Source organism: Malus sylvestris, chromosome 7 (assembly GCF_916048215.2).
Source record: "Malus sylvestris chromosome 7, drMalSylv7.2, whole genome shotgun sequence".
Taxonomy (NCBI): Eukaryota; Viridiplantae; Streptophyta; class Magnoliopsida; order Rosales; family Rosaceae; genus Malus; species Malus sylvestris.
This window is the reverse complement of record NC_062266.1, coordinates 2,645,490-2,671,138: the sequence shown is the minus strand read 5'-3', so window position 1 is coordinate 2,671,138 and position 25,649 is coordinate 2,645,490. Positions and strand designations below refer to the sequence as shown.

At 39.2% G+C, this 25,649-nt stretch overlaps 3 protein-coding genes across 4 annotated transcripts; all 3 read left to right on the top strand.

The window, feature by feature from the left end:
• Positions 1-402: 402 nt before the first annotated feature.
• LOC126628449 (probable inactive purple acid phosphatase 27) lies at positions 403-6,454 on the top strand. Its single transcript, XM_050298137.1, has 13 exons — positions 403-822; positions 964-1,051; positions 2,757-3,023; positions 3,309-3,417; positions 3,693-3,807; positions 4,018-4,150; positions 4,260-4,447; positions 4,964-5,150; positions 5,254-5,321; positions 5,476-5,566; positions 5,660-5,848; positions 5,957-6,040; positions 6,132-6,454. Exons 1-13 carry the CDS (start codon positions 497-499, stop codon positions 6,183-6,185), a joined length of 1,899 nt encoding a protein of 632 aa, XP_050154094.1. The 5' UTR covers positions 403-496; the 3' UTR covers positions 6,186-6,454.
• Positions 6,455-16,780: 10,326 nt separating this feature from the next.
• LOC126628451 (putative disease resistance RPP13-like protein 1) lies at positions 16,781-24,092 on the top strand. 2 transcript variants are annotated; one of them, XM_050298140.1, is made up of 7 exons: positions 16,781-20,645; positions 21,164-21,278; positions 21,474-21,606; positions 22,790-22,976; positions 23,097-23,290; positions 23,398-23,485; positions 23,577-23,898. In XM_050298140.1, the coding sequence occupies exon 1, from the start codon at positions 16,893-16,895 to the stop codon at positions 18,672-18,674; it is 1,782 nt and encodes a 593-aa protein (XP_050154097.1). In that variant the 5' UTR covers positions 16,781-16,892; the 3' UTR covers positions 18,675-20,645; positions 21,164-21,278; positions 21,474-21,606; positions 22,790-22,976; positions 23,097-23,290; positions 23,398-23,485; positions 23,577-23,898. The 2 variants fall into 2 exon arrangements, with proteins under 2 accessions (XP_050154097.1, XP_050154096.1); XM_050298139.1 differs by having other exon boundaries at positions 21,474-22,976; positions 23,577-24,092.
• On the top strand, positions 18,936-20,630 carry LOC126628956 (putative disease resistance protein At3g14460). Its single transcript, XM_050298841.1, has one exon. It carries the CDS (start codon positions 18,936-18,938, stop codon positions 20,628-20,630), a length of 1,695 nt encoding a protein of 564 aa, XP_050154798.1.
• Positions 24,093-25,649: the final 1,557 nt, after the last annotated feature.

The window sequence follows — 25,649 nt, the reverse complement described above, 5'->3', positions numbered from 1 at the left end:
AGAAAGAATCTCCAAATGAAGATTAAAAACTAAATAATTCCGATTGTAAAATTTGTGCGTTAAAGATACGTTATTCGAATTCACTAAGAGAATATGTGCATCTAACTCATGTATTATCTACCCAAGAAAAAGAAAGAAGACAAAACAACATTAAAGCCTAAACTTAGTTATTACCAACCAGCCGCATCTGCGTGGTATCAACATAATCAAACAGCGTTGCGTGAAGGAACATCATTTTAAATTAAAGCTCATGACCTGTCTCTCTGTTAAAAGTTATACGATGGATAGAACAAGCCACGTTCTTTTCAAACCCCAAATTCTTAAAAATAAATCCAAATTTGCAAATTAAACTCATACGTACTCAAGTGGGAAACCAAAGATAAAGTAGTGGAAAAAAATACAAGGCCAACGACCAAGAAGGCAAGAACCATGTGTGTATATATAAACCTCGTTCCTTTGTCTTAGGATAACCACAAAGCTCCACTTTGATTTTCCAATGGGGTCCTATAGGGTTTCCAATTATTCATTCGTTTTGTTCATATTGTTTCTGGGTTCTTTTGCTTCTTCTTTTTCATCATCCTTGCACCCTTTGGTTTTCAATTCCAAAGTTGAACACCTTAATCACACAGCAATATCTGAGTTTAGGGTTCTTAACAGAAGATTTCTAGGCGACTGTCCGAATCCGAGCCCTTATCTGAAAATTAGTACTAATTCAAGTGCTTCTGGCCTTGGAGATGAAGAATATGTGAGTGTCAATGTTAGTGGCGTCCTGCGTCCTTCCAAAGACGATTGGGTCGCCATGATATCACCTTCTCATTCTGAGTAAGAATTCTATACAAATGTGGATTATGTTTTAGTAATTATACACGTTAAATATATCGTCTGCTAAGTATTCATGGTGTTTTTAGATAGTTCAGATGTTAACACGTTGTTTATTTACACATGCATGTTGGAAATATGCAGTATGTCAAGTTGCCTTGCCAATGGAATTCTCTATGCACAAACTGGAGATTTTGAAAAACTACCTCTTCTCTGCCATTATCCTGTCAAGGTAAACAAATTATCAACCTTTTTCTCTTATGCGTATTTTTATACCAAAAAGAAAAAGATAGAAGCTAGGTTTGAATGAGTGAATAGTCAAAAGATTTTTCTTCGTATCGGATTGATATCTGATCAATACCTTGTGATCAATAGCAAAGAATAACCGACTGATTAGAGCCACCAATCACTCTCCTCTTCATATGGCCATATATGTTGGCATCGTGTGGATTTCATTAACTTTTTATCCAACTTTTTCGTGTTCAACTACTACTTTAGAGATTTGAAAGTGAGAATGAGATCTCTGTATGAGAGAAAAGAGCTTATTTTTTTACTTAAAAAAAAAAGTATACAGCGATATTGGAGATAGTTGATTGGGCTACGTGACAGAATGGACAAACCATAATTTTGTATTGAACTTGTCATTTACGAGAGTTTTAAAGTAACACATTCTCTTATTAAATTGGAACGCCTACACTATAATGCTAGTGCCTCTTTTACAACAATGCAGGTCCTAACATGTGGCCCTGATCAGATTTTTATTTTACTTTTTATAACAAGCAATATTGCTACTCTAAGCTAGACCAGTGAGAGATGTGGATCAAACCCGATAGACATTGAATTAAAGAGAAAAAACTCCATTCACTAGATCGATTCGCTTCTGACTTCACTTCCTCGGTTGTCAATCAGTTCCTTTCTTTATCAAAGTCCAGCTATTGGAAGAATCGATACAGCTGGTTGATCTTGCTAAAGTCTTCCCCACATGCTTCCTCCCTTCCGGATGGTGCTGAAATCCATCACTTGCCCTTAATCAGTTAGGTCGCGAAATAATAGCTTTTCGGATCAAGCGCAAGTTTTCATTTGACAAACAATATTACTTTTTTCGGTGTCCATTTAATGTTGAATTTTCTGTTTCTAGGTAGTAAGCAAAATATTAAATTCGAACGAACAAAAGCCATTTTTAGGTAGCAACCGAAATCAATAAATTCGAATGAACAAAGGCCAAACAAATAAAAGTCAAAACCCAGGGCCACATAGGGTGATGAAAGAAGCATGGGACAGCCAAGGCCAAATAATTGTCTTTAAGGTGCAATTTTACGTTACTAACAAAGTGGCGTTAAGAAAACCCATAACGTTTACGTAGAAAAGCAACAAGTGGCTTTTGCTTTGACGTCGGGACAACTTAGCTGATGCCTTCCATCGGCCTAGGGCTTATCCCCTTTGCCTTTGTCAAGGCATTTTGTGGACGGCTTTTTGTTTTTTTTTTGTCCTAACTCATTTCTAATTTTCAAGTTTTGATATTCATATTAATTAATTTTGAATGGTGAGATGTGTTACGTGAGGCCGTATATTTGTCATTTATGTCATATGTTATTTTTTTTTTGTCTATTTATGTCATACGTTAAATGGTTATACTTTTAATTGCACCGAGACCTTTTGCATAAAATTTTCACACTTATTGATTGCACGGGTGATTAAGTGGGGGTAATATCGATACTATTAGTAATGAACTGTGACTCATTTCACCACTTCAAATAACATATATTCACCATAAAAAATTCATAATCAAAATCATTCAAATTTTTAATTCATTTGAAGATCATCCTTACAAAAAAAAATCATTTGAATCGTAATTCGTCAACGACTCGTCATCAATATGTTCTAAAAAAATTAACAAAAACATTGACCTTTAATTGAAATTTTTAAAATTTTTGTAGGCAGCATATATGAGCAATGATCCTGACTATCTCAGCTGCAAGAAGAAGGAATGCAAAAAGTATCAGAATGGTCGATGCGTGGTGTCCACTTGTGGTGGTTCATTATCATTTCATGTTATCAACATCAGAACCGACATTGAATTTGTGTTGTTTTCCGGTGGATTTGTGGCACCTTGTATTCTCAAGAAGTCAAACCCTCTGAAATTTACCAATCCGAACAAGCCATTATATGGACATATCTCAAGCATCGATTCAACTGGAACATCGGTAATCAACCCTCTACCATCTGTCAATTAATTTCACTATTATTTTTTATTAGTAAAAGCGATATTCTACATTAATTTACACTAAGAGGAGGGTTTGAACTCAGAATGCAATAAGTTGAAGAGGAAGACCTTTACCACGAGAGCAATTCACCGCTTAATTAGTTATGTACTGAAAACCTAATTTCTGCTTAAACTTATGGGGTAATGTTAGGCATAGTGTTATATATCTTTCTAGATATGTTGCATACTCTATATTGCTACGAAGCATTATTCACTTATGTTGCAGATGAGAGTAACATGGGTTAGTGGGCACAAGGAACCTCAGCAAGTGCAATATGGCAACGGGAAAAAGCAGACATCAGGAGTTACTACATTTTCACAACACGATATGAAAAGTGAGTTCCTCATCTCCTACTTCCATGCATACAGATCGATGTGTTTCGCTGTACACATACCAGTATGACATTAACAGAATTGTAATCAATATTCATGAAACCTACAAATTGTGTATAAGAATTTAGTTGTATAAGTTGAAGGATCAATGGTAGTAATTTTCTCAAAATCCTCGGTCACGCTATAACTCACTCCAGACAGGCCCGATTTGGGTTTCACTCCGAAAGTCTTCTTAATCTGTTTGTTTTCATGTTTGTGTCCCCTTTATAATTGATAGGTTCAGCTCTACCAAGTCCAGCCAAGGACTTCGGCTGGCATGATCCAGGTTTCATTCATACAGCAGTAATGAGAGGACTTAAGCCTTCATCTAGTTTCTCTTATCGATATGGAAGGTATGAATCATTATGATCTAGTTTTAACCTTATAACTAATATTTGGTAAAAGAAAAAGAAGAAACAATGTTCCAAAATATTTGATGAAAGAGAATATGGTGTATGATGACAATGATCAATAATAATTTTGTTATTAACAAAAGAGCCTTTCATCTTTTTTCAAATTCATGAACCAAAGTGACCTTATTGTGGAGATGGACAAAAATGCAGCGATTCAGTTGGTTGGAGTGATCAAATCCAATTCCGGACTCCACCAGCAGGAGGGTCTGATGAACTCAAGTTTCTTGCATTTGGCGACATGGGAAAGGCTCCTCGGGATTCTTCGACGATGCATTACATTCAGGTATGATGCATTAGTTTCTGCCAATTACTCAAGTTTCTGGCACAGGTTTGTACCATGAAGGAAAAGTAAAGGCTAACAAGAATTTCAATCTTGTTGCATGAATATATAGCCAGGATCTCTTTCAGTGATTCAAGCCGTAGCCAATGAAATAAATTCCGGGAATGTAGACTCTATCTTCCACATTGGAGACATTAGCTATGCCACAGGATTTTTAGTTGAATGGGATCTTTTCCTTCAACAAATCAGTCCGGTTGCTTCTCGAGTTTCTTACATGACAGCAATAGGAAACCATGAGAGGTATGCTCTTTTATTATTGCCAATTCATTAATCGGTTAATGTTACCTCACTAGATATTTGGCATGCTTTGTTGTCAAACTCTCAATCCAGAGCACACATTCAAACAAACGACTCACTTTTTTTTGGTTGAGATTCCCTGGCTACAAACGTAACATCTTACACTTTCTTAAATTTTCCCTTAAGTACACGTTGCACCCTTACTGTTTTGAGTTTATAAAGGATACCATATGGACAAAAACTATGATTTTCTTTTTTAAATAAATATTTCATAACCTTTTGAACGTAAGGAGAGATGAAAAATGCTCACATAGCATTACTCTAGGGTTTATGTGAGGATAAAGTATAGCCAATAACTTGATAATCCGAAGGACTTTGGGACCAATATTGTTGTTACAGTTTGTAACTTTATGGTTGATTTAGCCATTTTTTTAAAATGTAAATGACCAAACTGTTTCCCATGTTTTGCTTTGCTATGTGGGATTCATAAAGTATATGCATTATACGTACAATTTGCAGGGACTACATAGACACTGGATCGGTTTATATTTTACCAGATTCAGGTGGAGAATCTGGAGTTCCTTATGAGACTTACTTTCCAATGCCAACCTCAGCAAAGGATAAACCATGGTATTCCATAGAACAAGCAAGTGTTCACATCACGGTGATTTCAACAGAGCATGACTGGTCCACAAATTCTGAGCAGGTAAAGATGAATCAGCACTTCTGCATTTGCTTAATCATATCATTAATAGCAACTATACTCTCAGCTTATTCGATGCTTTTATTTTACGCACTATATATTACAGTATCAATGGATGAGAAAGGACATGGCTTCAGTTGATCGATCTAAAACTCCTTGGTTGATTGTTATGGGGTAAGTTAACTAAGAGACCTTCAAGTTTATGTTGTTTTCTAGTCTACTAATTTTAACGTACACATTCGAAAATCAAGTGTTCCAGTAATTAACTCTCTTTTTCACTCTTTTTATGTTGTAGTAAATATAATGCATGTTACTTTTTAAACTGCAGGCATAGACCCATGTATTCCTCCTCACCTGGATTCCTCAATGTTGATAAAATATTTGTCAACGAAGTGGAACCATTACTGCTCGAGAGCAAAGTAACATCCCTTCACCAGCTTGTTATTGGTCATATATTTCTAGCTAGTTAGTTCCATTCTGACATACATTGCTGTTGGAAATTTGAACTGAAGGTTGACTTAGTCCTATTTGGTCATGTCCATAACTACGAGCGAACTTGTGCGGTTTATAAGAGTGAATGCAAAGGATTGCCTCAAAAAAATGAAAATGGGATCGACACATATGATCATAGCAACTACAGTGCCCCAGTGCACGCTGTAATTGGTATGGCTGGCTTTACCTTGGACGGGTTCTCAAGTGGTGTAAGTCTCTCTCTCTCTCTCTCTCTCTCTCTCTCTCTCTCTCTCTCTCGCTTACACACACACAGGATTTTCGTACTCTTTACATGGAATTGGAATCTGATCAAACAGGTTAATAATCCTTGGAGTTTATCCAAGATTTCTGAATTTGGTTATCTAAGAGGACATGCGACAAAGAAAGAGATGAAATTAGAGGTCAGTAAATATGCAAGTTTGAGACTGAAACTTTGAACAAATCTCACTGTGGCAGACTTGTATGTTCACTAAATTGCTTTCATGTTTCCAGCTTGTGAATGCAGATACAAGAAAGGTTGAAGACGGATTCCTCATTACAAAATAGCAAGGTCATTTAATAGGAAGATTTATGTCCAATGTATAGATAAGTTGAACAATATGAAGAGGAGAGTGCCGGTCATCATGTCAGAAGAAAGTTGTTTCGAAATGTCACTTAGTATTTTTAGTACAAATTATAAGGTTAATGTATTGCGAAAATATTGTCATCTAAGCTAAAAGATAATTTAAACATCTACAGATAATGTACTCGAACAATGATCTCTTCCTTGTTCAGAATCATTCAATCAGATTAATGGCAACTCTTAAATCTAAAAATTTCCGGCACAACTTATGTATCACACCTTGATCACTACTCCTCCTACCAATTGGTTATAAAACCAATTGGCAATATGGGGAGTAACTCAAGACCATACAGGCACATAGCAAACCTTGTCCCTCACCTATGTGGGACAACTCTCAACACACCCCCGCATGTGTGGCGGATTTTCAAGCCTACAAGTGGACAACAACTGGGTGACGTGGAGCGCGTATGGCCGTTTGGCTTTACACGAGGACAACCCGCTATGATACCATGATGAAATTGGGGTTCCACTATAAAACCAATTAGCAATATGGGGAGTAGTTCAAGACCATACAAACACATAGCAAACCTTGTCCCTCACCGATATGGGACAACTCTCAACACCAATAACCTTAGCTCTCTCATGTCCTCCTCCTCCTCCTCCACCTCCTCCTCGACTTCTGTTGCTGCTGCCGCAAGGTTTTCCCTCCACCATGTCCCAATCTTGGGGCTCTTTCTCGCTCTTTGGGTCTTTGTAATGATAAACTCCTTGAGGCAAAAAAAGCACCATGGCTTGCCCGTTTGGCCCGTGTTTGGCATGTTCCTCTCTCTGTCTCTGGCACTACTCCAAACTAAGCCATATGAGTTGCTCTCCGAAGTTCTTTGCCACAAAAATGGAACGATTAGATTCAAAGGGCCTTGGTGTACCAGCCTCTTTGGTGCCATCACTTGCGACCCTCGTAACTATTGAGTCTCATCTTCCAGAGAGTACAGAGATAAAAAATATCTTCTTCTTATTTCACTTTCTTACTCAACAATACATTTACATCAGTATATATAGATACAATTCTATTGACATAATTGACCTCAACATTCAGAAACTAATTACACATTCACCCTTGTCTAACTGACTCCAACTATACAATTACTACTAGAGTCTTTACACCCCCTCAAGCTGAGACTTGGGACAGGAAAATGACCAAGAGGAAGCTTGGATTGCAGAAAACAGAATCTGTGTTTTGAAAGGGATTTGGTGTGAATATCAACCAATTGATCTTGGCTGCAGACATAAAGCACTTTAATCAAATGCGCCAATACTAACTCTCGAATGTAATGATAATCCACTTCTACATGCTTTGTCCGAGCATGAAACACAGGATTGGAGGCAAGAGAAATGGCGGAAATGTTATCACACCAAAGAGTTGGAACAGTAGACAGAGGAAAGTGGATATCAGAAAAAACTTTGTAAATCCAGGTGATTTCAGTTGCAGTATGTGCTAAAGCACGATATTCAGCTTCGGTGGAGGACCGGGCAATAGTGGGTTGCTTTTTAGCATTCAAACTGATCAGATTGGGACCCAAAAACACACAGAATCCAGTAGTAGATCGTCTATCAAAAGTACAACCGGCCCAGTCAGCATCAGAATAAGCAGTGAGGGCAAGAGAACCCTTTTTAAACCAAAGACCTTGGGTAAGAGTGCCTTTAAGAAACCGGAGAATGCGTTTAACAGCTTGCAGGTGTTGTTCCCGTGGGGAATGCATGAACTGACAAACTTGGTTTACAGCAAAGGAAAGATCAGGCCTAGTCCAAGTGAGATACTGCAAACCACCCACTAGAGATCTATATTCAGTGGGATTAGAGAGTAAAGGGCCACTGTGATCAAGTTTAGTGGTACCAAGAGGAGTGACACAAGGCTTGGCACCTGCCATATTTGCCTTGTTAAGAAGATCAAGAGAGTATTTACTTTGATGCATGAAGAGGCCTTCAGAATTGCGTTGCACCTCCAAACCCAAAAAATAATGAAGAGGGCCCATATCCTTAACAGGAAATGCTTGGCTAAGTTTGCGAATGAAGTGTTGGCAGAGAATGGTATTGGGTCCGGTGACAAGAATGTCATCGACATAGACCAAAACAAGAACAGGAGCTGAAGCTTGAAGAACAAAGAGAGAAGCATCAGAGGAGGACTGCTTAAACCCAAGAGTGCACAGGACGTGGAACAGTTCATCAAACCAAGCCCTGAGGGCTTGTTTTAAACCATACAAAGATTTCTTGAGGTGGCAGACATGAGTAGGAAGATTGGAATCAATGAAACCAGGTGGCTGAGTCATAAAAACAGCTTCCTTGAGATCTCCATGTAAAAAGGCATTGCTAATGTCTAATTGATGGAGAAACCAGTCATGTTGAACAACCAAGGTTAATAAAATACGAATGGTGACTGGCTTAGCTACTGGACTGAAAGTATCTTGATAGTCAACACCCTCTTTTTGATGAAATCCTTTGGCTACTAACCGAGCCTTATACCTGTCCACCGTACCATCAGGTTTCCTCTTAATTCGGAACACCCATTTACAGCCAACAATGTTCTGAGACGGAGAGTGGGGTACCAAATGCCAAGTACCAGTGAGTTGAAGAGCATTAAACTCTTCCTGCATATCTTGTCTCCAGTGGGCATACTTGGAGGCTTGTAAGTATGTGGAAGGAACAAAATCAACATCAACAGGTAAATGATGTTTGGTGGCAGAATATGCTTTTGGTTTAAAGATACCAGCCTTTGAGCGAGTAAGCATAGGATGGGTATTAGGAGCTGTAGAATGTGATACAGGAGGATGAGTATGAGGAGCTGTAGAATGGGAGACAGAATTTGAGGATGATGGTGGAGAAGAAACATGCTCAGGGGATGGGACAGTGGATTGAACTGGAGAAGGTCGCTGGGGAATAGAGAAGTGCAAATCAATAGGGGAATGGGGAGAGGGAGATCCCGGAGAAACCGCCACAGATGAAGAAGAAAGAAATGGAAACCTGTTTTCATTGAATTGAACATGGCGGGAGATATAGATTCTCTGAGTAGTCGGATCAAGACACCTATAGCCCTTGTGCTACAAACTGTAGCCCAAAAATACACATTCTGTACTCTTCCCATCTAACTTGGAGTGAACATATGGCTTTAACCAGGGATAACATGAGCAACCAAAAACCTTCAACTTGGAATAATCAGGGACAGAGTGGAATAAAAGTTCCCATGGAGACTGATGCAAGCTGGAAATAGGCAGGCGATTGATCAGGTAGACTGCAGTAGAGAAGGATTCAACCCAATACAAATGAGGAACTTTCGAGGCAACTAATAGAGTTCGTGCTGTCTCAACTAAATGGCGGTGCTTCCGTTCAACACAGCCATTCTGTTCAGGTGTGTGAGGACAGCTGAGCTGATGAGATATACCATGATCTTGAAGAAAAGATTTAAACTTGTTACTAGTAAATTCACCCCCTGAATCGGACCTCAAACATTTGATTTTATTACCAACAGAATTCTCAACATAGGTCTTGAATACAACAAAAGTATAATATACATCAGATTTGGCCTTTAAAGGAAAGAACCAAGAGTACTTGCTGTAATCATCCACTATTAAAAGATAGTATTGGTAACCACATACAGAAATGACAGGAGCAGGACCCCAAACATCACAATGTAACAAACTTAAACTAGTAGTAGAAATAGAACTAGAGGGATGAAACGGGAGCTTGTGATTCTTAGCAACTGCATAGTCCGAGCAGAAGAAATCAACATAGTGTTTTCCCTGCAGTGCAAGCTTATTTGCAGATAGAACGCGCCTGAAGATGGCAGAAGAAGGATGCCCCAAGCGACTGTGTCAAATATTCACAGGGGCTTTAGTACCAACTAAAGCATGAGGGGATGAGCAAGATGAAGAGAAAGAAACAGGGATACCTTGAAAAGTATAGAAACCATTGTTAACCGTTCCTTGCAAAAGCATCTTCCCCGTAGAACGATCCTTAACAACAAAACCATTGGAATGCAAAGTCAAAGAGCAGGAATTATCCTTGAGAAATTGATATGCAGAGAGTAAATTGTGCTTCATTTGCGGAACATGTAACACATTGTTCAACTTAAAAGAGGCATGAGCAGTATTTAACAATGTACTGCCAGTATGATGAATGGACAAACCTTTTCCATCGCCGATATACACCTTATCTTCACCAGTGTAAGGAGTAGGAGAAGAGATATTGGAGATGTCATGGGTGATATGAGATGTAGCACCAGAATCTAAAATCCATGAAGGAGACGGTTTGGAAGCATAATGAGTATACATGGCAGCAAGTTTAGTAGGGGGTACTCTACTAAAGATATCGGGATTCATTCTATCAAAGCAATCAATAGCTTCATGACTGGAGGATCCACAAATTTGACAATTGTTACGAACTCCAGGAGTACTAGAAGAACGAAAACCAGGATTGTTGGACCTTTGGAAACCAGAATTAGAATGAGAGCCCCTATTATTGTTGCCCTGATAGTTTCGATTGCCTCTGTTGTTGTGAAAGCGATTATTGTTCCGTCCACGATTAGAGTTATAGCGAGAAGAATTCTGCATAGGTTAATGTTGAGCGGCATAAGCTTGAGAAAAATATGGTGTAGGAATGAGAGGTGGTTGATTCTGAGCAGCATAAGCATGAACCGGTTCAGCCGCAACTAATTTCTTACGACGAGCCATTGACAATTCTTTAGTAAGAAGAAGACCATGCAGTTCATCCAAAGTAGTAGATGAGAGGCAAAGTGTAATAGAATCAACAAATGAGTCAAATTCCTCTGGTAAACCATGCAATGTAGCAGTAATTAAGTCACGATCGGACACAGATGCACCAGCAGCTGTTAAAGAATCAGAAATTGCTTTAATTTGCTGGAGATACTCAGAGATCGATTGAGAGCCTTTCTGAAGAGATTGAAGGCGAGAGCGAAGCTGATGAATATGAGCATCGGAGATGCCACCAAACCTCTGTTCCAATTTGAGCCATAAATCACGAGAAGAAGAAACTCCAACTGTGAAAGGAATAATCTCCTCCGAGAGTGTAGAGTTCAACCAAATCAAGAGATTTTGATCTTTTTCGTACCACTGTTCAAACGCAGGATTGACTGAGCGATCAGACAAGAGAGGAGAGGGACAAGGTTCAGAACCATCAATAACACCGAGAAGCTTGTAGCGACGAAGAATTGGGGCAAAGAGTGCTCGCCATGAAAGATAATTCGAACTCTTAAGCTTGATCGGAACCATATTGCCAATGTTCTGAATCGTGAGATAGGTATAGCTTTGCACCAAATTAGGGTTTGGAGAAGAGGAATTTGGGAGAGAAGATGACGAATCAGACGACATGGTGGAAGATACAGGCAAGATTCAACCAAATAACCACACAAATGACAGAGGAGAAGCACCAAAGATCGGATCGAACCAGAGACCGTAGCTGAGAAGCCGTGAGATCAGAGATCAGAACGAACCAGAGATCGGAGCGGAGAAGCCAAGAGATCTGAGATCTGAGCAGAAAAACCGTGAGACTGTGAGATCAGATCAAACCAGAGATCAGATCGAAGATGCCGAGAGGATCGAAGAGTCACCAAGCAGGAAGGCGATGACGAGAGGGATCGACGATTCACCAAGGCCGTGAGGCGGTGGCGATTGATACCATATTGAGTCTCATCTTCCAGAGAGTACAGAGATAAAAAATATCTTCTTCTTATTTCACTTTCTTACTCAACAATACATTTACATCAGTATATATAGATACAATTCTATTGACATAATTGACCTCAACATTCAGAAACTAATTACACATTCACCCTTGTCTAACTGACTCCAACTATACAATTACTACTAGAGTCTTTAGTAACTTGGAGTACCTTCAAGACCAAGTTTTCCAATTTCCTCAAAGGCCCTTATTTCCAAAACGCCGTTTGAGATCTTTTCCGGGAAGGCATATTCAGCGCAGACAGCAATAAGTGGCAGCGCCAAAGGAAGACGGCTGGCTTTGAGTTCCACTCAGCCAAGTTCCAGAAAATGATAGTGGATTCATTGTTTGAGCTGGATCACGCTCGGCTGTTACCTGTTTTAGAGAACTCCATCAAATAGTTGGCCCCAATCGACCTCCAAGACGTTCTTATAAGGTTGACTTTTGACAACGTTTGCATGATCACATTTGGGGTCGATCCTGGTTGCTTGCAACTAGGTTTACCCAAAATACCATTTGCTCAGGCTTTTGAGGAGGCGACCGAAGGAACGTTGATACGCTTTTGTGGCCCCATGTGCGTGTGGAAGGCCATGATGTACTTCAAATTGGGCGCAGAGAGGAAGCTTCAGATGTCCATAATATCGGAGAGGATGAATTCGCAGACAATGTCATCCGGTCATTAAATAAAGAGAGCCAATGCCAAGCTTTTCTAAGGCCAAGTCATCTTGGTCGGTATTCAGTTATTGGAGTCAACGTTAATTTTTTTGAAGGCTCAATTGTTCTGTCAATATCCTTAATGGAGCTAGTGCAACTTTTCGAAAGTCCAACTTAAAGAAGCAGATTCGAGCCCAATAATTCAGGCTCAACTTGTGTTGAAAAAATAGTTTGTTGTGATACCATGATGAACCTTTTTAGGCTTTGCATGTTCTACCACCAACATCGCCAATATTGTCCCAACTATTAGGGATGGAATCTCCAATATATAAGTTGTATATTATTTTGCCATATATGTCCGATGTGAGATTTTATTGTCCAACATTTAGTACCAATAATCTAGTGTGGTATTCTTCTTCATTAGTAATTGAGATGTCTTAGATTCTATTCTCATAAATGACAAGTTCAATATTAATTACTAACATAAAATAAAATGAAATTTAACTTGCAAGGTTCTTTTCTTGTTCATGAGAAAAAAAAATTAAAATATTATAAGTGTAGCAACTAGCCGTGCAAGTTGGAATGGTGTTTCTGATTCTAACGGTAATAGTAAAGTTTTTGAATCCGAACTCAAAAATTTCGAATTCGAATAGTTTTTGAAAAATTGTTATGAAAATTGAAATGCATTTAGAGAATCCAAAAATTCTGATAATATTTTTTTTTGAAATATTTTAATTTTTTTTATAGTTATTTACTAAAATTATGTATTTTGTAATCAACATAGTATTTTATTGTTAGTTTTGGATACCTTAGGTTCATTGTAACAATTTAAACATATATATATATATATATATATATATATATATTAAATAGGATAAGCACACTAGTGTACCAAAATTATTATTTCTTTAAACAAATGATATTATTTACACTAATGGAATGAGGTGGGCTTGGGCTTATACTCTCAATAGACTAGCAATAATGTAAGATCTCACATCGCCCAGGGGAGTGATCCTTATATGTATATTCTCATCCCTACTTAGCACAAGGCTTTTTGGGAGCTCACTGGCTTCGGGTTCCATCGGAACTCTGAAGTTAAGCGAGTAGCGAGCGAGAGAAATCCCATAATGGGTGATCCACCGGGAAGTTCTCGTATGAGTTCCCAGAAACAAAACCGTGAGGGTGTGATCGAGGCTCAAAGCGGACAATATCGTGCTACGGTGGTGGAGCGGGTCCGGGATGTGGTGGACCCCGGGTTGGGATGTGACAAATTGGTATCAAAGTCAATCTATGGTCGAAAGTGTCCCGACGAGGACATCGGGCCCCTAAGGGGGGTGGATTGTAACATCTCACATTGCCCAGGGGAGTGATCCTTATATGTATATTCTCATCCATACCTAGCACGAGGCATTTTGAAAGCTTACTGGCTTCGAGTTCAACGGAACTGTGACAGCCTGTCCCTGATTTTAAGAGTTTTAAAGTTTTAATAAAGGATTTTACAAAAATGCCCTTTGAGGCACGCACATTATTCAAGGTTAATCATTGTGTCGTGTCATCTAAGATTTGTTTTCTTGACATATCCTCGTAGTACTTGTCGCTACAGACACGTGGGTGCAAACGGTTCGTGATTTGGAGTTACGGTTAAAGTTTTACGGAACTCTAACCTGAGGAGTACTTTTACTTGGTTAATATATATACATATATATATATATATGTGTGTTATTAATTTTTTTTAGTTGTTATTATTAGAAATGGGAAAAGAAAGAGGAAGGCATCGGGGAAGAAGAAAGGAAAAATGAGATTGGGCAAAACTGCCCAATCTGAAAGAAGAAGAAGAGGACGAATCAGGAGAAGAGAGAAGGAGAATCTGGCCAACCAGGAAAGAGGAAAGGAGGAAAGGAGGGAGAGAGAGACGCGGGGGATCGGCCGGATCCCCTTGGCCCGTTTTTGACCCGGTCGGCACCCATACCGATTTTCGGTGATTTTCACCCGTTTTTCCGGTGAATTGCTTCAAGAAACCTCATGGGAAACACTCTAGGAGCCTTTCTCTACCCATTCCATCTCAAAATTTGAGAGATTTGGCTTTGAAAATGGAGAAAACCGCAAGGAGGGGTGCGGCGGCTTTGGCTTCAAATCACCAAATCCCGAAGCAATTTCTTCCAATTGCCACCACCCATAGCTTCCTCTTGAGGCCTATAACAAAGCCCAAGCATTAGTTGGAGCATCGAAGTTGATTTGAGGACGAATTGGAACTCACCCAATTCTAGGGTCCACACGGATTTTTGGTGAAATTGAAGTGTTTCCAGGCCAAATTGGCCTTGGCCTCAAGCGTCGATCGTCATGACGCCTTGATGTGTTATACTAGGGAGGTGTTGGGCGAACTCTAGGTGAGTGGGCAGTATTTCTGTTTATACCTATATACTATTGATATTTTTTCCCAGAAATTGAGTTTAAATGAAAATACGTTTTAAAATGTCACGCATGCATATTATGAGATATATGAATTGATAATTGATGCATATATATATATGTGAATTGTTGTTGTGGACGCACATGTGAGTATCAGGTGAGTTTTATGTTATTCATGTGAATCATTGATAATGTGAATTGTGTTGAGAGCTCATAACTTGCACCTCTGGTGTTAATGCTTATAGTATTCACCGCACCGCACGCTCACCTTGGATCCAAGTAGATGCATGTCGTATAGACCGATAGAGGGTTCCGACATGCTAGTCGTACAGACCACTAGAGGTGGTTCCGACTGGTAGGTGACCTTAGATTATATGCACATATGATTGATGAGAGAAACATTAGAGCATATTATTACATCATTCTTGTCGTACATACTATTTCAGGTAGTTCCGACTTATGTGCAAAGTAGCGTCGTACAGGTCACCGTGGTGACTCCGGTTGGATTGGATATTGAGCTATAGAATTAACCGTACAGGACTAACTGCAGGGTCTCCGGTTGATTCCTTATTTCACCTATTATATTGATGCATCCATATTCTGTTTTTGACATTATTGCATGGCATACTTTCTGGTTTTGATAAAGATTGATGATTTGAGATATTTGAAGGTATATGCTATTATGTTATTTTCTGGGAAAGTATACAGGTTTTACAGCGAGGGATTAGAAATGTTTTAAATGAAAAGTTTTCGAAAAATTTTGTTTTACTGACCCACTCAACTTTGTTTTGCGCCCCTCCAGGTTCAAGTTAGCAGAGCTTTGGTGGCCACGAGGAATCCAACGGTGTTCTGACAGAATTCACAAAAGTAGGATTCACCCTCGGGTGTTACATCTTAGTAATTGTATCTTTAAAGCTTCCGAACTGTGTAAATGGTTACATCACACTCACGTGACCGCCAGCATGCCCTCCTTCGGGACGGGATGTGTCAGAACTCCGAAGTAAAGCGAGTTCGAGTAAGAGCAATTTCATGATGAGTGATACATTGGGAAGTTCTCGTCTGAGTTCCCAGAAACAAAACCGTGAGGGCGTGGTCGAGGCCCAAAGCGGATAATATCATGCTACGGCGAAGTCGAGCCCGGAATGTGATGGGGACCCGAACCAGGATGTGACAAATAACGTGTCTAAATTCGCCTTTAGTAAAAATACCACTATGCCGTGGTAAAAATTGATAGTACCAAAAAGTTAATTGAATTGACATGTAAGTATATTATTAAAAAATAATAAATTGTATGTACCAAAACAGTTCGAGAGTATTAAAAAACTCATAAAATTTATGAATTTTCAAACTATATTTTAAAAGGAAAACTAATGAAAAATGTTTGAAAACTTTGAGTTTTAATGATAATGATAAAATAAAGGGTAAAGTGAATAGTACCATGATTGACTTTTTAGTGTAAAAATATGATTTTTTATTAAAGTGAACATTACCGAATGCTTTTCGTTAAAGTTCCTTATTTTAAAATCTTCGAGACTATCTCGGTTCAGAAAATTCTTAAAATTTTCAATTTAAAAAATTGCGATTCGATTTGAATTAATTTCGAAATATCAAAATAAAAGTTAAAAATATTCCTACCCAAAGTTCCCGTTCAAAAAAAAAGGGCACGACCCAAAGGTCAAGAGCATGCTTACTAGAAAATGTAATCAAGGGACGAGCGGCGAAATAATCGGGGGACACGTGGCCCCGCCGCCCAGCGCTTTCACCCCGCCGAGTCAAGTCAACATTTGAAAAACAAAAAGCTTTGCAACCGCGCTGAGTTACTCTTCATTCTCTGAGAAATTCGGAGTCCATTTTCTTCTCAATCTTTCAACTTCCCATCCATCGGAAGATTGAAATCCATGGCGATGGAAGTTGTGGGCGGCGCTCTTCTCTCTTTTTTTCTCTCCGTCTTGTTTGATAGGCTGGCCTCCCGTCCCGTCGTCGACTTCATCCGCGGACAGAAGATCACCAGCGGACTGCTCAAGAAGTTGAGGATTAAGCTGCTTTCAGTTAATTCTGTGCTCGATGACGCGGAGGAGAAGCAATTCAACAACCCAGCTGTGAGGGAGTGGCTCGACGAACTTAAAGATGCTCTGTATGCTGCAGACGACCTGCTGGATGTGATCAAGACTGAAGCTCTGCGGCGAAAGCTCGAAGGCGATGAATCCGAAAGCAGCAGCAGCAGAAAAAGTCAGGTACCCATCTCCAGTTCCACTTGGATTGATGAATTTGACAAAACAATGGAACCCAAGATTGTAGAAATGCTTGAGAGGTTAGAATTTATTGTAAATGAGAAAGATGTGCTTGGTTTGAACGAGGGTGTTCCGAATCGGCGACCACAATCAAGATTATCTGCCACCTCTTTGGTGGAAGAGGACGGTGTGTACGGTAGGGATGAGGACAAGGAGACCACTGTGAAGCTATTGCTATCTGATGATGCGAATGGCAATAAGTTGAGTGTGATTCCGGTTGTGGGAATGGGTGGCATCGGAAAGACCACCCTTGCGCAGCTCGTATACAACGATGCTAGAGTGAAGCAACATTTTGACTTGCAAGCATGGGTTTATGTTTCAGAAGAATTTGATGTTGTTAGAATAACCCAAATCATTTATGGTTCAGTCATTTCACAAACTTGTAGTATTACGGACTTGAATCTACTTCAAGTTAAACTCAAGGAGGCTTTGACGGGAAAGAAATGTTTCTTTGTTCATGATGATGTATGGAACGAGAATTATATTCACTGGGATGCATTGCGGTGTTCTTTTGAGTCTGTCGCACACGGAAGTAAGATCATTGTGACTACACGTAACCAACGTGTTGCATCAATGATGGGTACTGTCACAACTTACCATCTAAACCACATATCTGACGAAGATTGCGGGTTGTTATTTTCCAAGCATGCCTTCGGCAGGATAAACTCAGCTGTGCATCCAACTCTAGAAGAAATCAGTAGCGGAATAATTAAGAAGTGTAAAGGTCTTCCTTTAGCTGCAAAGTCTCTTGGGGGTTTGTTGCGCTGTAAACAAAGTTACGAGGAGTGGGATGAAATATTGAAGAGTGAAATATGGGACTTGCAAGATGAGTATACCATTCTTCCAGCTTTGAGATTAAGTTATCATCATCTTCCTTCTCATCTAAAACGATGTTTTTCCTATTGTTCGATTTTCCCCAAAGGATACAAATTTGGAAAATCAGAATTAGTTTTGTTGTGGATGGCTGAAGGTTTTTTGTCACCCCAAAGAAAGAAAATGATGGAAGACGTTGGAGTGGAGTACTTTGATGATTTAATATCGAGGTCATTTTTTCAGCATTCAGGTGATGACCAATCACTTTTTACCATGCACGACCTTATCAACGATTTAGCAAAGTTTGTATCAAGAGAATTTTGTTTTAGGTTGGATGATAGCGACTCATTCAATAATGTTTCAAGCAAGACTCGTCATTTCTCATACACTCAGAATAGCCCCTTTCTCGAAGGACTTGGTGTAGGTGTTCATGCGACTGCAAAGGAGGAGATTTCTGGTTTTGATAAATTTGAAGCTTTATGCGAAGCCAAGTATTTGCGCACCTTCCTAGCAATAAAACCTGGACCATTATGGAATATTTTCAGTTTCAACAAGGTACCTCATGATCTCTTATGAACACTGTATTGTTTGAGAGTGCTCTCTTTATCTCATTGTAACAACAAGGAGTTGCCTTATTGGATTGGCAATTTGAAACACCTAAGGTATATAGACTTGTCATACAGTAGATTTGAAAAGTTACCTGAAACGATATGTACTTTGCATAATCTACAAACGTTGCTCTTGTTCAATTGTTATGAACTTGCTCAGTTGCCGATCAACTTGGGGAGACTCATCAACTTGCGCCATCTTGATGTTAGAAGCACTAATCTAAAAGAGATGCCACCACATATGGATAAGTTGAAGGATCTCCACACATTCAGTGACTTTGTTGTTGGCAAACAAACTGCACCTAGCATTGTAGTGTTGAAAGAGCTTCAGATAGTAGGTACACTTGCTATTTCAGGGCTTCATAATATAGTGAATTCTGAGGATGCTTTTGTTGCCAATATGAGAAATAAGCACCTTGACGGACTAGCTTTGACATGGGGAGCTGAGACCGATGATTCACAAAAAGATAGAGAGGTGCTTAATAATCTCCAGCCTCATACACACCTGAAAGCCCTCAGTCTTAAGTTTTATGGGGGTACAAGATTTCCGGATTGGTTAGGAGATCATTCTTTTTCTAATTTGGTTTCTCTTCGACTCGAAGATTGTAAACATTGTTGCGCCTTGCCACCACTGGGGCAGCTACCCTCCCTCGTCACGCTTTATGTTTGTGGGTTAAATGAAGTGGAGACGATAGGGCCTGAGTTTTATGGTAATGGTGTTTCTGTTGTTATGCCATTTAGATCTCTATCAGTTTTATTCTTCAAAGATATGTTGGGATGGCAAGAGTGGTCTCATTTCGGAAGTAGCCAAGAAGGTGGAGCTTTTCCTCATCTTTGTCAGCTCTATCTGACAAATTGTCCCAAGCTAACACAGAAATTACCTGAGTATCTTCCATCCTTGACTACACTTGAGATAAGGAGATGCGAGCAACTTCTGGGTTCACTTCCAAGAACTCGGGCCATTTTGGAGATTCCTTCTGTGAAAGACAACCTTTGTCTTGAAGAGAAAACTAGCGGTACTAACTCATCTCTTACTCCATTTCCTTGTGACGGTCTGGCTGATGCTTTAAGAGTTCTTAAAATAAAAAACTGTTGGAACTTATCTCCACTAAATTACTGCTATGCATTCCTTAAAACATTGAAGATAAAGAGTAGCTGTGATTCAACCACATCTATCCCGCTGGACTACTTCCCAAATGTTAAAGAGCTCAAATTATATGACTGTAGGAATCTGGAATCCCTTACTTATTCCCAGGATTCTGAAAGCCCTACAATCCTGTCCCTCAGTTCCTTGAGAATATTTAATTGCCCAAATTTTATATCTTTTCCTGATGGAGGACTGTACGCCCCCAACTTGATAGTGCTTAATATATCTGAATGTGATAAATTGAGGTCATTGCCAGAACATATGTGCACCAGTCTCTCATCTCTTCAGGCTGTAATCCTAGAGTATTGTTCTGAACTAGAGTCATTTCCTGAAGGGGGACTGCCTTCAAATTTGGATATGCTGCGTATCTTTGGATCCAAAAAACTCATTGCCAACCGCATGCACTGGGGTCTGGATAGGCTCATCTGTCTCAGATACTTGGCCTTCAGCTTTGACGAATGTGAAGACGTTGTATCATTTCCAGAGGAGGGGCTTCTGCCTACCATTTTGACTACTCTCTGCATCTTCAATAGTCCAAATCTTAAGATCCTGGACTCTAAGGGTTTTCAAAACCTCACCGCTCTTCAACATTTGTTCATTGATGGGTGTAATGAGCTTGAATGCTTGCCAGAAGGCCTTCCCACTTCTCTTTCTCATTTGGATATCAATAAATGTCCTTTGCTGACACAAAGGTGCCAGAATGAGATAGGGGAAGATTGGCCAAAGATTTCTCACATCACTCGTGTAACCGTTGATGGGCTCGATTTCATAAACTGATTGACTCTCTCTCAGGTACTTCTTGCACTAATATGATTTTTGAAGTTTATGAATGGTTCAATATTAGTAGGGAATCTGAAAAAAATTAGTTCCGGTCACTTATTCACTTTCAACTATTTATGCAATCTATAACTACCTGATGTTAATTTCTAGTGGATTTAACTTCATCTTTCAGTCCATTAATGCTATGTTCCTGTCAACTACTTCCTCATTTTTAGTTGTGAGTTGTTCCTTCGCATATTAATTTGTCACTTGTTTATGTTCCTTTACGTATCAATCCAAATTTAAAATTATTTATTTTGTTGCTTTGCTTGAAATTCAATGACTATAACAGAACTGTAATCAATATACATGAAACCTACAAATTGCGTATACCAAGTTGTATAAGTTGATGGATCAATGGTAATAATTTTTCTCCTAATCTTTGGATGCACTAGCTATAACTCACCCCAGACAGGTCCAATTGGGGTTTCATTCCGAAGGTCTTTTTAATCTGTTTGTTTTCGTGTTTGTGCCACCTTTATAATTGATAGGTTCAGCTCTACCAAGTCCAGCCAAGGACTTCGGCTGGCATGATCCAGAATTCATTCATACAGTAGTAATGAGAGGGCTTAATCCTTCATCTAGTTTCTCTTACCGATACGGAAGGTATGAATCGTTATGATGTAGTTTTAACCTTATAACTAATATTTGGTAAAAGAAAAAGAAGAAACAATGTTCAAAATATTTGATGAAGGCGAATATGGTGTATGATGACAATGATCAATATATATACATATATATAATTTTGTTATTAACAAAAGACCCTTTCATCTTTTTTCAAATTCATGAACAAAAATGCAGCGATTCAGTTGGTTGGAGTGATCAAATCCAATTCTGAACTCCACCAGCAGGAGGATCTGATGAACTCAAATTTCTTGCATTTGGCGACATGGGAAAGGCTCCTCGTGATTCTTGGGCGATGCATTACATTCAGGTATGATGCATTAGTTTCTGCCAATTACTCAAATTTCTGGCACATGTTTGTACCTTGAAGGAAAAGTAAAGGCTACCGAGAATTTCAATCTTGTTGCATGAATATATAGCCAGGATCTCTTTCAATGATTCAAGCCGTGGCCGATGAAATAAATTCCAGGATTGTAGACTCTATCTTCCACATTGGAGACATTAGCTATGCCACAGGATTTTTAGTTGAATGGGATCTTTTCCTTCAACAAATCAGTCCAGTCGCTTCTTGAGTTTCTTACACAAGGTTCTAAAAGACGCTAGGCGCTTGTCGGGCGGCGGGCGGTGGGCCTAGCACCTAGGCGGCTAGGCGGTCGCCTAGGCGGATTTAAGTAAATCTATTATATTTCGTGTAAATAAGTGTCTGTTTATACTTAAAATATATATAATTTCATCATAAACTACAAAATAAAATGACATGTATATTATGAAGTATTTGAACATAATGAAAACATGGGGAACAAGCATGTAATGTGTGTTCATTTAACTATTCAGCAAGTCTCTTACAATTTATTGAAAAAAAATTAAAATAAAAATGAAAGTTATCTATTTTCTATCTAAGTGAGTCGCAACGTAAGCGGTGCCTAGGCGGGCTAGGCAAGTGCCTAGGCGGTCTAGGCGGGTGCCTCAGTAGGTATAGGCTCCCTTTCATAATTTTCAAACGCCTAGCCATTAATCGGGGCGGTGACCAACTGTCTAGCGCCTAGGCGGTGCTAGGCGGGGATTTTTAGAACATTGTTCTTACATGACAGCAATAGGAAACCATGAGAGGTATGCTCTTTTATTATAGTCAAACTCTCAATCTAGAGCACACATTCAAACAAACGAATAACTTTAGATTTGAGCAAGATGCTTGGCTAACATCTTGCACTTGACAAAAACTATGATTTTCTTTTTTTATAAATATATCATAACCTTTTGAATGTAAGGAGAGATGAAAAATGCTGACATAGCATTGCTCTAGGGTTTATGTGAGGAAAAAGTTTGGCCAATAACTTGATAATCAGGAGGACTTCGGGAACAATGTTGTTACAGTTTGTAACTTCAGGGTTGATTTCGCCAATTTTTAAATGTCAATGACCAAACTGTTTCCCTATGTTTTGCTTTGCTTTGTGGGATTCATAACGTATATGCATTATACGTACAATTTGCAGGGACTATATAGACACTGGATTAGTTTATATTTTACCAGATTCAGGTGGAGAATCTGGAGTTCCTTATGAGACTTACTTTCCTATGCCAACCTCAGCAAAGGAAAAGCCATGGTATTCCATAGAACAAGCAAGTGTTCACATTACGGTGACTTCAACAGAGCATGACTGGTCCACAAATTCTGAGCAGGTAAAGATGAATCAGTACTGCTCGAGAGCAAAGTAACATCCCTTCACCAGCTTGTTATTGGTCACATATTTCTAGCTAGTTAGTTCCATTCTGACGTACATTACTGTTGGAAATTTGAAGTGTAAGTTGATTTAGTCCTATTTGGTCATGACCATAACTACGAGCGAACTTGTGCGGTTTATAAGAGTGAATGCAAACGATTGCCTCAAAAAGATGAAAATGGGATCGACACATATGATCATAGCAACTGCAGTGCCCCAGTGCACGCTGTAATTGGTATGGCTGGCTTTACCTTGGACGGGTTCTCAAGTGGTGTAAGTCACTCTTTCTCTCCCTCCCTCTCTCTCTCTCTCTCTCTCTTACACGCACACACAGGATTTTTGTACCGTTCTTTACATGGAATTGGAATCTGAACAAACAGGTTAATAATTAATCCTTGGAGTTTATCCAAGATTTCTGAATTTGGTTATCTAAGAGGATATGCGACAAAGAAAGAGATGAAATTAGAGGTCAGTAAGTATGCAAGTTTGAGACTGAAACTTTGAACAAATCTCACTGTGGCAGTCTTGTATGTTCACTAAATTGCTTTCATGTTTCCAGCTTGTGAATGCAGATACAAGAAAGGTTGAAGACAGATTCCACATTACAAAATAGCAAGGTCATCTAATAGGAAGATTTACGTCCAATGTATAGATAATTTGAACAGGAGAAGAGGTGAGAAGAGGAGAGTGCCGGTCATCATGCCCGGAGAAAGTTGTTTCGAAATGTCACTTAGTATTTTCAGTACAGATTATAAGGTTAATGTATTGCGAAAAAATTACTGTAGTTTAAACATATATAGATAATGTAGATCTCTTCCTTTTTCAGAATCATTCAACAAATCAGAGTGCTTACTTTTATCAAATATTTGTTTCTTACTCTACCTGTTTTGTCCAACTTCTTTAAGAGTGAAAGTGGGAGGGTTCTGATTCTGATATATATAGTTTATAAACTTATCATCCGTTTATATTTCATTCCCCCATCACGCCCTCCTCCTAGCAATAACCTCAGCTCTCTCATGTCCTCCTCAGAGACTTATGTTGCTGCTGAAGCAATGGTTTTTCCTCCACCGTGTCCCAATGTTGGGGCTCCTTCTCGCTGTTTATGTTTTTGTAATCATAACTCGTTGAGGCAAAAAAGGTACCATGGCTTGCCCGTTTGGCCCGTGTTTGGCATGCTCCCCTGTCTCTGGCACTACTCCAAACCAACCCATATGAGTTGCTCTACGAAGTTCTTTGCCGCCAAAATGGAACGATTAGATTCAAAGGCCCTTGGTTTAGCAGCCTCTTTGGCGTCATCACTTGCGAGCCTCGTAACTTGGAGTACCTTCTCAAGACCAAGTTCTCCAATTTCCTCAAAGGCCCTTATTTCTAAGACACCTTCGAGATCTTCGGGGATGGCATATTCAGCGCAGACAGCGATAAATGGCAGCGCCAAGGAAGGCAGCGAGCTTTGAGTTTCACTCAGCCAAGTTCCGGAAACTGACAGTGGATTCGTTGTTTGAGCTGCTTGTTCACGCTTGGCTTTTACCTGTTTTAGAGGACTCCATCAAACACTAGACCCCAATCGACTTTCAAGACGTTCTTATGAGGTTGACTTTTGACAACGTCCGCATGATAACATTTGGGGTCGATCCCGGTTGCTTGCAGCCAGGTTTACCCAAAATACCATTTGCTGAGGCTTGAGGAGGCGACAGAAGGAACGTTGATGCGCTTTTGTGTCTCCCATGTGCGTGTGGAATTCTGATGAGTCCATATTATACCTTATATTTTAAAAAAAACTAATGAAAAGGGATTGAAAAGTTTTAGTTTTAATAAAAAAAACCATGTTATAAGTTTTTGTCTTTCTCCTTTCTTTCCTTGGGTTTTGCAATTTTTTCAAATGATGTGGTTGCAGACCTTCTTGTTTTTCTTTGAAACAAAAATATAGATCCTCATGCTATTTAATTTATATTTTGTATTATTTCGTTGAAATGTGATCGTCGTTATTATTCATAGTGTATTCGAGGTACTGTTTTTCAATTTTTCTTCGTTAGTGAAGTTCATCATTTGTTTCTCCAGAAAAAATATTTGAGATCTGCATGCTATTCAAAAAGAACGACGGGCACTATTTATGGAATGTAAAAATAAACTGTTTCTGGAATCTAAGTCACTGTTTCTGGAATCTAAGTCATTGTTTCTGGAATTAAGTCACTGTTTCTGGAATCTAAGTCACTTTTTCTGGAATCTAAGTCACTATTTTTGGATTTTGGTTCTTTTCTTTACAAATACAGTGTTTGTTTGTGCACGGCCCAAAAGGCTTGGTGTGGTTGCTGCTCGCCGAAGCTAAACGGAAAGGAAGGCTGGATTTCGGCGGGAAAGTTGGACAAACTTTAAACGCTGCGTAGTTCTCAAAGAGACGAAGAGAATGGTACCTCGTACGATGGCTACTCGCCGTAGTTTGGCCGGAAAACACCTCGAAAGCCTTGGAGGTTGTCGAAAACTGGGTAAGATTCAAGATTTTAAGTAACACTGTTTCTAGAATCTAAGTCACTGTTTCTGAAATTTAAGTCACTGTTTCTGGATTTTGGTTCTTTTCTTTCCAGATATATTCCAAGAAAATGATGGAGTAAACCCAAATCTGACATCTCATACT